Here is a 12595-nt window from a genome sequence, read left to right on the forward strand (position 1 = left end):
GTGTTGCGAGTAGTTGTATTGGATTGTTCCCACGAGAGCGACAAAGTTGTTGATCTGACTCTTTCCGCACTGGACTCCTCTAAATCTTGGCATTTCCGTGAGCAGGCAAAGGATTGTTGACCACATTGGGCTTAGCTTCAGCGAGCTGAATTACTCCTTCTTTAATCAGGGCTTCGATTTTGTTTTTAAGCCCATAGCAATCTTCAATGGCGTGCCCAACAACTCCAGAGTGGTATGCGCAGCTTTTGGAACCATCAAACCATTTTGGGATAGGCTCGGGAATTTTTCCTTCAATCGGTTGTATTATGCCTGCTGCTTTCATTCTTTCGAACAATTGAGCCAAGGGTTCAGCGATCTGAGTGTAATTACGGGTGTTTTTGGTGTCAGGGTTTGGACGGGCTCTAGGTATAGTATGTGGTCGATTTTGGTAAGCTGGAGCTTGGTTGGGTTTATATGGACGTGGGTTTTGATGTGGAGGTGCTCGGGGTTGGTAGTAGTTAGCTTGGGTGTTGTAGACAGGGTAAGGAGATAGTGGAGCTTGGTAGGGTTCAGGGTAGTGGTAAGGGTAGAAAGGTTGTTGTGGGTGGCTAAAGTATGGAATGGATTGGCTCGGCTTATGCCCTTGGATGTTCATGACTGCAGCGACATCTTCCTTCTTCTTTTTAACCCCGTTGATAGAACCAGATTGAATAGCTTTGTTTATTGCTTGTAAAGCAATAAGATCCTGAATTTTCCCCGATTTGATTCCTTCTTCCAGTGCTTCTCCCATTCGAACAACTTCTGTGAATTTTTGTCCCATCATACCTATCATTTTCTCGTAAAATATGCCAGCCTGACATTCAATGAAGGTAGCAGTCATTTCCCTATCATTCATCGGAGGTTGAACCCTGGCCGCTTCTGACCTCCAACGTAGCGCATATTCGCGGAACGTCTCAGTTGACTTCCTGGTTAACTTAGTCATGTAAACTCTATCTGGTGTGATATCGGTGTTAAAACTAAACCTGTCCATAAAGTCTTGCGCCATGTCACTCCAACCACGCCATTTACGGACATCCTGTTGTGTATACCAAGTAAGTGCTTCGCCAGATAAGCTTCTTATGAAGAGCTTCATCCTTATGCTCTGGTCTCTGCCCACTCCAACCAGTTTGTCACAATAAGCCCTTAAGTGTGTATGAGGGTCGTCTGTTCCATTGAATGTATCAAATTTCGGCGGTTTGTAGCCTACGGGTAAATCGACGTCAGGTTGGACACAGAGATCCTCATATTCTATACTCTTAGTTCCTCTAGCAACTTGAAGGTTCCTCATTGCTTCTTTGAGACTGTGGATTTCTTTTAGCAGTATGTTATCTGCCCCTGCCTTTGCATCCCTTTCCATTTCTTCGTATTGATCTACCTCGGGTTGGAACCTGACCGTTACTGGGTTGGTAAAGGTTTGTGTTTCTGTGGCATATACCGGAGGAACATATTGTGCATTTGGGGTGACAAAGTGTGCCCCGTGCATATGCTGGGTTGGATAAGTCTGGACGATGGGGGTGTTTTGGACAAGAGGTGGTGTGTTATAATTGATGTTTATAGGTGGTTGATTTGGTGGGTTTAGAGGAGTGGTCGTGGGTAGTGGATTAGTGTTGGTGGGTAAAGGAACATAGGGAGTATGAACTAGCGATTGACTTGGTGGGTTGACGGGTGGTGGATTATGAGTAGCATAGGTAGTGTAGGTAGGTGGTTGATTTTGTGGAGGAGTATAGCTAGTGTAAGTGGTTGGTTGACTTTGTGGGGGAGTATAGACGGATGTTGGATTTGGTGGATTTGCGGGGGTGATCGGAGGCAAGTTGTTGTTAGTAGGTGCATTGTTTTGAGGAGGAAAATGCTCAGGAACTGGGGATTCGAGTGATGGGAAACGAGGTGGTTCTGGTGCAGTATTGCTAGGTTCAGAAGGTGAATTTTGGAGGGTGATGGATAAATTGGTCAAATCCCTAACCCGATTTAGTTCTCCACGTAGATTCTCAATTTCTTGAGTCAGGCGGGCGATATGTTCATCCCGTTGAATAGCAGTTCCGTGTTCGGAAATCTCGGGCGGATCGCTTGAGATCACGATGTTTTCTACACCAGTTGGAATAGATGCGGCCGGATCGGGCATAGTAATTTCATTTCCTTGAACAACCCAACTACGTTCAGGTAACGATGATGTTTTTGATCTCGTGACGTAAGGATGATCGGCCATCGAGTGTCAACACGAATCAACTCTCTTTATGGGGATAAGATAAAAGAAACACAAAGTATAAATGATGTTAGTCTCATGAACATATCTAGGTAAAGTCAAGATCACGTAAAGTCAAGTAAGACCTGTAGCAAATAATTCATCGAATAAAGTCAAACAAGTTGTCAAACAAGCATATCAAGCAACAACGTGTCCTAACATGCATGTGACCTCTTTGTGCCAGAGGTAGGCCTAACGTTTGTTTGAAGGGTAAAGTGTGCCATAATATGTCATCCCGTTGCTTTGATTAATTAAACAGATTCTATTTCTCAAAAGTAAAAAAATAATGTAATATTTATTACATGTCAAATGAATACAACATAAAGTGTTTCCTAATCTAAATAAAGTAAATAAAATTTCTATGCCTAACTTCTAGCTCCATTTGTGATGCCCTTGATCTTCGTTATTTGTTGTACTCCGATGCAAATGCATACCTGTCATAGAAATGTTAGTCATTCCCTCCTTTCCTAAAGTTTAATTAATTAGAGCGAATAGTCAATATTTAGACACAGTTATCCTTCAAACATGCATATAAAGTATGATTGGTATCACTCGGGGTCATGAACCCACTTGGACGTTTTGGGTAAAGTCATCTAATGGGTTTAATACACCAAGGGTATTAAACCTCGTAGGTCATAAAATGTATGCTCTGAATAAAGGGTGTTGGTTTAGCTCTATCTTAGGCTGACTAAGAGTTGGCTTCCTATGACACAAGGTTCCCCCAAGCGGACAACTTGGGAGTGGAAAGTCCGTGGCCGTCGACTGCACCGCTGATCGACTAAATCCACAAGATCGATCCAACTAAAGGGTAATTTAATAGTGAACGGGCGCGAACCGCGAAGCCGTTTTAAGTGTGTGAATATGTGTGAATTTTCCAGAAGTGGAAGAAATATGAACGGAATGACAGTTTATCAAAGCAGTAACACATAAACAGTTTATATCAAACAAACAGTTTATATCAAGCAAACAATTAATATCATGTAAAACAGTTAACAAACAAATAAAGTAATTAAAATAAGCACACAAAACCTATTTAAACTAAGTCCGTTATGGTTAGAACCTAAGTAAGTCCCCAGCAGAGTCGCCAAGCTGTCACACCCCATTTTAACCCGGGAGTTAAAGCAGGAGTACGACATATTGGAGATTCCTATTTTTTGTTATGTGTTTTAAGGAGTCGCCACCTAATTATTTTATGGTGAATTAGGACACCTAAAGTTTATTAAAGTTATGTTTAAAGTTAACTCTGTTCAAGGTCTGCGAAACTTAAGATTTTAGGTAAGGGTTCAATTAGTCTAAAGGGAAGGTATTAGGCACCCTTTAAGACCCATTAACAATGGTTAACCGACCGGACTTAAATTTAGTTAGGCTAAGTGTAAATGTAATGTTTAAATGTTTAAGAAAATCTCTTATAAATATTCCTAAAGTTATTTAAAGTAAAACTTATAGAAAATAATAGTTGCATAAAAAGTTTAGTTTTTAAAAAAAATAGACATGTAATGTTTATATTTGGAGGAAATGACTAAAATTCGAAAGAGTTATTTTAATAAAAGTTTTAAAGGTTGTTCTAGACAAATGTGTAATTTTAAATGTTGGAAGGAAACTAAAGTGAAAAGAGTCATTCGTTGAGTTAGTTTGCCCTTTTATTTCTTAGAATAAGCTAACGTAAGTATAAGAGTTATGATGTTTAAATTTCTGAAATAGTAAGCATAAATTATTATTCCCTTAGCCAAAAGATGTAATCATGCTATTTTGAAAATCAATTACTCAAATAGACGTTATAGGTACTTATAAATAGTTTTCTTTTAAAAATAGAAGTGAATATAATTTGTGAAATTAAACCCATTACTAAACTAAAACCTTTAATGTTACTAAGGTCTACCTAAACTAACAAACGAACACTAAATGTTAGTCACATAATACACATAAAATGCATACAAACATAAAAGTAGCTAAATGGGTAACTTGGGCTCAGCCCGCTTTCTTGGGCTGCTGTGATCTGTTTGCTGTTGGACTTCGGCCCAACGAAATTGTTTAGCAAATTGTTGCGGATGGGCTGATGGGTTTCGGCCCAGCGAATTTAATATATTGTTGTGGATTCCATGTGGTAGCGGTGTCGTTGAGTCTCAAAGTGGGACTCTTCGGCTCCGGTATTCATGCAAAGAAAGCAAAGAGAATAAAGGTTAACCATAAGGAATTGTGCCTTTAACTTCGAATAAGAAAAGCAGAGATTTCATAGTCACAAATTTTGCAGCAAAGAAATGACGCCTAAATTTCTGAGTAGAATACAAATGACTAAAACATGCTCTTATGTTTCATCCCTTAAACTCAACCAAGTAGCAGGAGATTTTTTTGAAAATATGCATTCAACTTCGCAATCCAAATGTAAGAAAGGTTAATTACCAAGTGTCCATCTCATCAATGCAAACACACAGAGAATAAAGGTTGATTATAGCATGACGAAGACATCCCCATTTAACGCAAACCGACATCTAGTGGATGATTTTGAAGCATAGCTAAGCAAACTATTTCCCAAATCACACAAACATCATACAATGTATGGCTACCCTCATCCTTTATCCCTTTAGAGTCATTGGTTAAGCAAAAGGAGGAAACTCGAATTGAATGTCTATGCTGTGTTAACATTATGCACTTGTGAATTAACAGGAAGAATGGGTCATTAAAAATATGGAACCAAGAAGATAGATCCATTGTTTGTAACACCTTTTTAGTTTAGCCTATGTTTAGTTCAGAGGTTTAGAAGGAGACAGATTTGCACAGGGAACATCCCATTTCAAAAAAAAAAAAACAGAAGGATACCATACATATGTTCAACACTTACACATTAGCATGGTCTTGTAAGTGATCAAAGTAAACTGGAATACAGGAAAATATTATGTCAAAGTTCAAATTCATTCTCATGTATCAAGTATAGATGACATAAACACCTCAAGAGGAAAGGGAACGAGGGGGACCATGGTGCAAATAACCATTTCTCATCAACACTTAAGCTTACATTGACACTTTCAGCATTCAGACTTATATCAATCATTTAACGAGCTGCTCAAAATTGGAACTATGTTATACCAACAGCTGTACCGAATTAATGCACAAGCGACAATTTTGTTTTTCCTAATAAGCTATTTCAATACTCTAGTCTGTTCTAATTCAAACAGCCCAGCAAATAAGTATTGAGACTCACTGATCATATAAATTAGCATGGAGATCAATGCAGAATCCAAACAGAGGTGGAACTGGTCGAAGTTAACTGACACTACAGCAGTTCAAAAGGGGCAGGGGACAATAATTCACAAAACATTTACCAAGTAGGCAATCCATTAACAACTTAGTGATTTTAATTTAGTCAGGGACTGCCCATAGTTAGTGTATTATTAACTCCCGAACAAACAGTAAAAAGATTTCAACGGACGCAGCAGTCCTTCGGTTCATTTAAGAGCCAGAATAACGTCGGATAACCTCTTCATGCGTAAAGCCAAAACTGTACTGTTGATATACTTCGTATATACAAGGATTCACGCATTCATTGACTACTTTAAACAGGATGCAAAAATAATTTTTGAGAGGGACAGATAGCTTATCACATAATTTTAAACTGTAAGGCTAAGTAAGGAGAATCTTTAGTGTTTTATTTTTCATTCAGAGGCGTACAACACCAGTTTTTTTTTAGCTTGAGAAATTTTGTTGGAAACAAATACCCAAGTTCATGACATCTATTTATATGACCTGCCACCTTTACACCTTTGTATTTCATCACAGTTTAAGCGGATAACGAAACCAGCAGGGAAACAAACACGATATCATCCGAATTTACATCTCTTACGCAACTGAACAGAATCATACATTTGCATATAAGTCCCATTTTTCTAAAATATAAAGTAGGAACAAACTAATCCCTTAGCCTAACTAACAGCCGAACTGAACAAGTACGCTAACAACAAAACTGGCAAATGATGAAACAGAACAGGACCAAACAACATTCAACAACCGATATCGATACGTTGTATGATCATTTTATCGTATTAAAATCTAAGCAGTTTACGTTCGTCACAGGGCATTTTATTTGAAAATAGAGTAACAGAGAGACAGTGCTGGCCTATTCCAATCGTATATGTGATATACCTAAGATGCACACAGTGGTGTGTATATCATATGTATATCGAATGCATACCTTTTCTTATCTTGATAACCCACTGTATATCCTATTTATATGCAGTTTCAAATATGTCTTATGTCTTGTAAATTCATTCTCAAACCACAATAGACATCTTTCAAATTCGACTGATGATTAATATCCTATCCTAACAGCTCCCAAACATCAAAAAAAAAAATGACGACAAAGAAACTACATAACATAAGAATAGCAGAACCAGCTAAAAATTTAACTAAAGCAGAAACTAAATACTCGAAGTAATAAATGTATCGAAGTTTACCTGTTTTGTGCGCAATGAACTGGGGCGTCGAGGCCTCGAATATACTCTCTCGTATGAGCCGATTCAAAACTCGACTCGAAATTAAGATGATTCTGTTGTGGTTAAAGTTCTTTGTCGAACAGCGAGGGAAATTAATCGAATGGTGAGACCTTAACCTCTCGTCACAAATCTCGGATTTTAACAAAAGTATTTTTTCGATTTGAAGGGTTTAAGACCAGATTAAAAGCAAGGAATTTGTAACGAAATATTCATGTATATCCAATCATCCTCAAATTAGTGTTCAATCCCTCTTGCAGTTGAATTTCACGAAATATTCTAAAAAAAATTGATGAAGACTGATTTTTCTGGGGAAAATTTGAGGTGATAAAACTTGTGTTTTTGTAAGGAAATTTTGTAGATTCCAGATCTTTTTTATCTCCCTTTTTTTTTCGGTCTCCAGTCCCCCCTCCTCTTAATTGTGATTAGGGTTTTTTAAAGGGAATAGAAAGAGGAGCGACGGTGAGTGGAGTGGGGTCGCGGTGTAGGGTAGGCGGCGGTGTTGGAGAGGAGCGTGTGTCGGCTGTGGGGTAGGGGAGCGTGTGTAGGGTAGAGAGAGGAGTGGGGTAGGGGAGCGTAGTGTAGGGTGAGGCGGCGAGTGGAAGGGAGCGGAGTGAGATGGGAGAGGAAAGTGGGAGGCGGAAAGAATGAGAGGGAAAAGAAGGAGAAAGGGAAAGGGAAAGAGAAAGGAGAAGGCGGAAAGAAGAAAAGGAAAAAGAAGGGGGAAGGGAATTAGGTTTTTGTGGTTTAGAAGAAAGGTGGGTTGGACCGGGTCGAGTGAATGGGCTGGTCCGTTTGGGCCGGCCTATTAATTTAAATATGAGCTGATATAAATGTGGGTTGGGTATTAAAATGTGGGTTGTTTATTTGGGTAGGAAAATAATATTGTATTTGTATTTTAAGCCATTAATTGGCTGAAAATTGTTGACCGTTCCACCGCTATTTAAATATTTTGGGATTCTAATTTAATAACTGGTATAATATATATTATGTAAAGACAATAAATAATTAATATGTAGAAGAATAAAGATTTTGCAAAATGTGGTCTTGTAATAAATTTAACGAGTCCAAACCCGAAAAAAACGAAACGATGACTAACCGTTTAAAATTTGTGATAGAGTAATACTTATAATGTTAAAAAATAAAAGTAGCGAAAATAATAGTTGTGAAAATAAAGTATTTAGCTCGTCAGTAAATTTAGAAACCCGGGTAAATTAAATAGGAGAGGGACAAAATTGGGTGTCAACACTATTTATTTGTCCAATCCTTTCTCCACTCCCTAAGACAAATCAATTTGTTCATAGATGTTTGATGCTGTATAAATCCTACATGAGACTATCACCTTAAAAAAATATACTAAAAGTGAAAAATCATGTCCTCTATATACCATGGAGCATACAACTTCATAGATTTATCATGTATCTGCGCTACAAACAATTAGCATAAATGAAAAACTGATAATCGTTTATAATTATTGCGATATTTTCTATTAGCTACAACTCTGCAAGAGAAGATAAAACAACCAAAACTTGATATAAAAATGTTATATAAATGGAATTTCTTTTCTCCAGCAATATAACTCCAAATTCGATAGAAGTACCACCAATAGATCCTGTGCTTTGCATGTATTTTATCTCACCTTGCCGGGTCAAGAAACCTAGCAAACACAAACAGAAAAATACAACTTTAAGATTTCTTTAAACAAAATCCACAAGTTTGGAGAATCACCACACTTTTTTCTTTGATGATTAAGAAAACAAGAAAAGACCAAAACCCTCTCTTTCATATTTCTGCCTTCCGCCACAAGATGAGGGTAAAGCCTAAAGAATACATGTAGCCTTGTTCTTTATGCTCATACAAATAGTGAAAGAAGACAGTTATGTATTTTGATGAATATGGCAAATTGTTAAAGCCAATAAATAGCACAATGAAGTTTCCGTTTTTTGCTGTTACAAATGTTAAAATGGAATGATTTATTAGACATTAGACAATGAAGAGAGTGAGGGAATTTCTACGAGATTGTATGAAGTGGAGTGGCTTTTCAGTTTCTTAGAAATGGTTAAGAAAGAATAATGTGTAATTAATGGTAACACATAAATGAATGAATAAGAAATAGGAAAAATTGAAAAAAATGGTAGAAAAAGCCAAAAATGGAGAAAAAAGATAAATAGGTTTCTAGGGCATAGAGAGGTGCCACATCACCTTGTCAATCCCTAGCTTTATATTATATATAGATTAAACCATCTAAAATACCAAGTTTAAGTCATAGTGCTTTTGGGTTAGTTTAGGAATACAGTACAAATCTTGTTGCTGAAAAAAATCAAATAATTCATCGTTGAACATCAAGTTGAAGACCGTAAAAGTGCACTGATCTCATTCATTGTGGTTACTGAACATCACTTATACTAGTAAAACTTTTAGTGTCCCGCGTTATGGATGCAGTCAAATATACAAGACCTGAATCTACTTCTAGCTAGCTAGTTGAATCCAGCAACTTGTACTGTCAATATCCTGTTTTGGTCTCATGTGAAAAGACCACGACTTTAACGAGTGTCACTACATTATGATTATGAATGTCAAGATTAGCCTGTTTTCATGCATGAGTGGCTGTGTAGTATTCAAAATAGACTAGTGCCTTCTCAAATAGGCAATGAATTATCCTGTAGGCCTTGCACATCTGAAATTTAGCGTCACTGCTTTGCAATTATTAATCCTCTGTTATGGTTTCTATATAAAACAGGCCATAAAAAACTAAAAGTAATATACTTTAAACTTACCATCTCTATTACTTAAAAAGATTATCTCAAAATGGCATGTTGGAAAATTATAGTTACCGTACTTGTTTTTTATCTTCAATCCCTTCTTCTACTTGTTCCAGTCGAAGCCATAAAAACTGCATCTTTCCTCTCACAAACACTACCGAATTCAAAGTGAGATGTGTTGAGAGTGAGAGAAAAGCCCTATTAAGCTTCAAACGAAGTCTCACAGATCCCTCCGACCGACTGGCTTCTTGGGTAGGCAAAGAATGCTGCATTTGGAAAGCCGTTTATTGCGACATCCAAACTGGTTATGTCATCGGCCTTGATCTCAATGATAGATCAAACAATTGCTATTGGAAGAAATTGGGACATTTGATTCCAGGCAATTCAACATGCTTCGGTGGCAAGATAAGTCCTGCTTTACTCGAATTGCGATACTTGAAGTATTTAGACCTTGGTGGTAACGACTTCCAAGGACTTGCCACTCCCAATTTCTTGGGTTCTCTTAAAAATTTGCAATGCCTTAACCTCAGTCTTTCATCTCTTGTTGGTATTCCTCCTTCATTTGGAAACCTATCAAATTTACGTCATTTAGACCTGTGGGCATATTCCTATCCTATCGATACTGTTGAAAGAAGTTGGGTCAAAGATTTGAATTGGGTTTCCGGTCTGTCTTCTTTGAAGTACATTGATCTTTCTTATGTGAACCTTTCTTTGGTGAAACATTGGCTTGAAGCTTTTAATAAGCTGCCATCTTTAGTGACTCTGCGTCTGCAAAATTGCAGTCTTCACTATCACCCTTACTCCTTCCCCAACTGGAATATGACTTCCCTTTCTTATCTCTCCCTTTCACAGAATAACTTATGTTAATTTTGTGTTGCCAAAATGGTTGTCGAATGCCACCACTGTCGAGGTACTTTATATAACATTCAGCAACATCCAAGGCCCAATATCAAATGTCGAGTGGGGTAAACTCTGTAATTTGCGGCAGTTGTATCTAACACAGAATAAAATTAATGGAGACATAAGCCGAATAGTGGAAGGATTATCCAGCTGCAGCAACAAGACGATAGAGGTATTATATCTTGGCCAAAATGAATTGACAGGGCAATTGCCAAATTCATTAGGACATCTGAAGAACATAAGGATTCTTGTTATTTTTTTTAACCTGATATCAGGGGCCGTTCCAGCATCTATTGAACAGCTTTCACGGTTGGCAAAGTTGGACATGGGAGAGAATCAACTGTCGGGACCCTTACCTGAGAGTATATTTAATTTTTCTGAATTAACTGCCTTGCGGCTGACAACAAATTATGCTTTGGAAGGCAACCTTGCCCAAAATCACTTTGCAAGATTCCATGGACTGACAGTTTTATCCCTATCTTGTGGAAGAAGTTTTTCGGTCAACTTGACCAATGAATGGGTTCCTCCATTCAGCCTCACACATATCAAGCTTAGAAGTTGCAGTTTGGGTCCCAAGTTCCCGACATGGCTGGAAACTCAAAAGCAACTTCAGTTTGTCATTCTCACCAATGGCTCCATTTCAGATCCTATACCTCCTTGGCTTTGGACACTGTGCTCACAATTGCAATGGCTCGATCTATCAGATAATCAGATTGGTGGAAGTCTTCCGAGGTTAGTAAATTTTCCATCAACATCCCAAAACTGGACAGTGGGTTTCTATTTTAGTTACTATTATGGTGTCGTGGTGGACTTGAGTTCCAATCGCTTCCATGGTTTGTTACCTCTTTGGCCAAATGTGACACATTTGAATCTCGCAAAGAACTTGTTTTCAGGATCTATACCCTTAAACATCGGTCATGTGATGACAAAACTTCAAGTGTTAGATCTTTCTAGAAATGCTTTTATAGGATCTATACCTTATTCAATAACAAGAGTGAACAAGCTATTGAGATTGGACCTTTCAGACAATCATTTGTCTGGAAAGATTCCTCATTGGTGGTATGAATCGCAACAACTTCAGGTCATAGATTTGTCAGGGAATAATTTTACAGGTGGAATTCCTCCTACAATATGTTCACCACCTTCATTTTTTTGGTTGAGATTGAGTCGCAATAACCTTTTTGGAGAACTTCCAAAATCATTAAGCAATTGCAAAAGCTTGCTTGCACTTGATATTGGAGAGAACAAAATCAGTGGCACCATACCTGAGTGGTTCGGAGAAAGTCTCTTATCTCTGCAAATACTTAGAATGACGCATAACATGATTGATGGATGCATTCCACCACAACTATGCCAACTTTCTAGCCTCCAAATTCTTGATCTTTCACATGACCATTTGACGGGTTTTATTCCTTCCTGCCTGGGAAGTTTCAGAGGTCTTAAGTCCATGAAATTTTACAGGTGGTTTCCCAACTACTTCTATTTCAGCTATGTTTTTACACCCAATATGGAGTTGGTTGAGAAAGGAACAAAGAGGACTTACACCTTTACCTTAGACCAAGTGAATCTTATTGATCTTTCCTGCAACAATCTTCACGGTGAAATCCCGAATGAGATTACTGGTCTCTCAGACTTGAGGAATCTAAATTTATCTTGAAACCAATTATCAGGAAGAATTCCAGAGGACATAGAGAGAATGCAGCAATTGGAGACCCTAGACCTTTCCTCTAACAATATCTCAGGTTCCATCCCATTGAGCATGACTTCCATTACCTTATTGTGCTATCTTAACTTGTCATATAACAACCTTGGTGGCCCTATCCCAACAACGAACCAATTTGGAACGTTCACTAATCCTTCAAGCTTTGAAGGTAATCCAGAACTGTGTGGGAAACCACTGATTACGGATTGCTCTCTACCCAGAAAAAAGGAAATGGAAACGAAAATTGAAGATGATGAGGATGAGGATGAAATAAGGCTATGTTTTTTTGTGAGTGCGGGAATGGGATTTGTTGTCATGTTTTCAGTGACATTTAGCAGCTTGATGATAAACAATTCGTGGGGATACTGCTGCTTTCATTTCATGGAGGAAGTTGGGGAAAGAATTATCAGGTTTTGTTTGGGTTTCATGGCTTGCTTGAATAGGATTTTTAGCGTCAAAAGGAATTAGTTTCTTAAGTACTATCAAAACT

General features: G+C 37.9%; 1 protein-coding gene across 1 annotated transcript; it reads left to right on the top strand.

Annotated features, from left to right (window-relative positions):
- The first annotated feature begins 9554 nt into the window (after nucleotides 1–9554).
- LOC132644520 (receptor-like protein EIX2) lies at nucleotides 9555–12573 on the top strand. The gene is made up of 3 exons (XM_060361110.1): nucleotides 9555–10269; nucleotides 10679–12025; nucleotides 12074–12573. Exons 1-3 carry the CDS (start codon nucleotides 9555–9557, stop codon nucleotides 12571–12573), a joined length of 2562 nt encoding a protein of 853 aa, XP_060217093.1.
- Nucleotides 12574–12595: the final 22 nt, after the last annotated feature.

This window comes from Lycium barbarum, chromosome 6, assembly GCF_019175385.1.
Source record: "Lycium barbarum isolate Lr01 chromosome 6, ASM1917538v2, whole genome shotgun sequence".
Taxonomy (NCBI): domain Eukaryota; kingdom Viridiplantae; phylum Streptophyta; class Magnoliopsida; order Solanales; family Solanaceae; genus Lycium; species Lycium barbarum.

What these genes read in the sequence shown, in the direction of transcription:
- LOC132644520 (XM_060361110.1), top strand. Translation starts at nt 9,555, where the DNA reads ATGTTGGAAAATTATAGTTACCGTACTTGTTTTTTATCTTCAATCCCT. An exon ending in GCCATCTTTAGTGACTCTGC is followed by an intron (nt 10,270 to 10,678) that starts GTCTGCAAAATT and finishes ACCTGATATCAG; the next exon opens with GGGCCGTTCCAGCATCTATT. An exon ending in AATCCCGAATGAGATTACTG is followed by an intron (nt 12,026 to 12,073) that starts GTCTCTCAGACT and finishes ACCAATTATCAG; the next exon opens with GAAGAATTCCAGAGGACATA.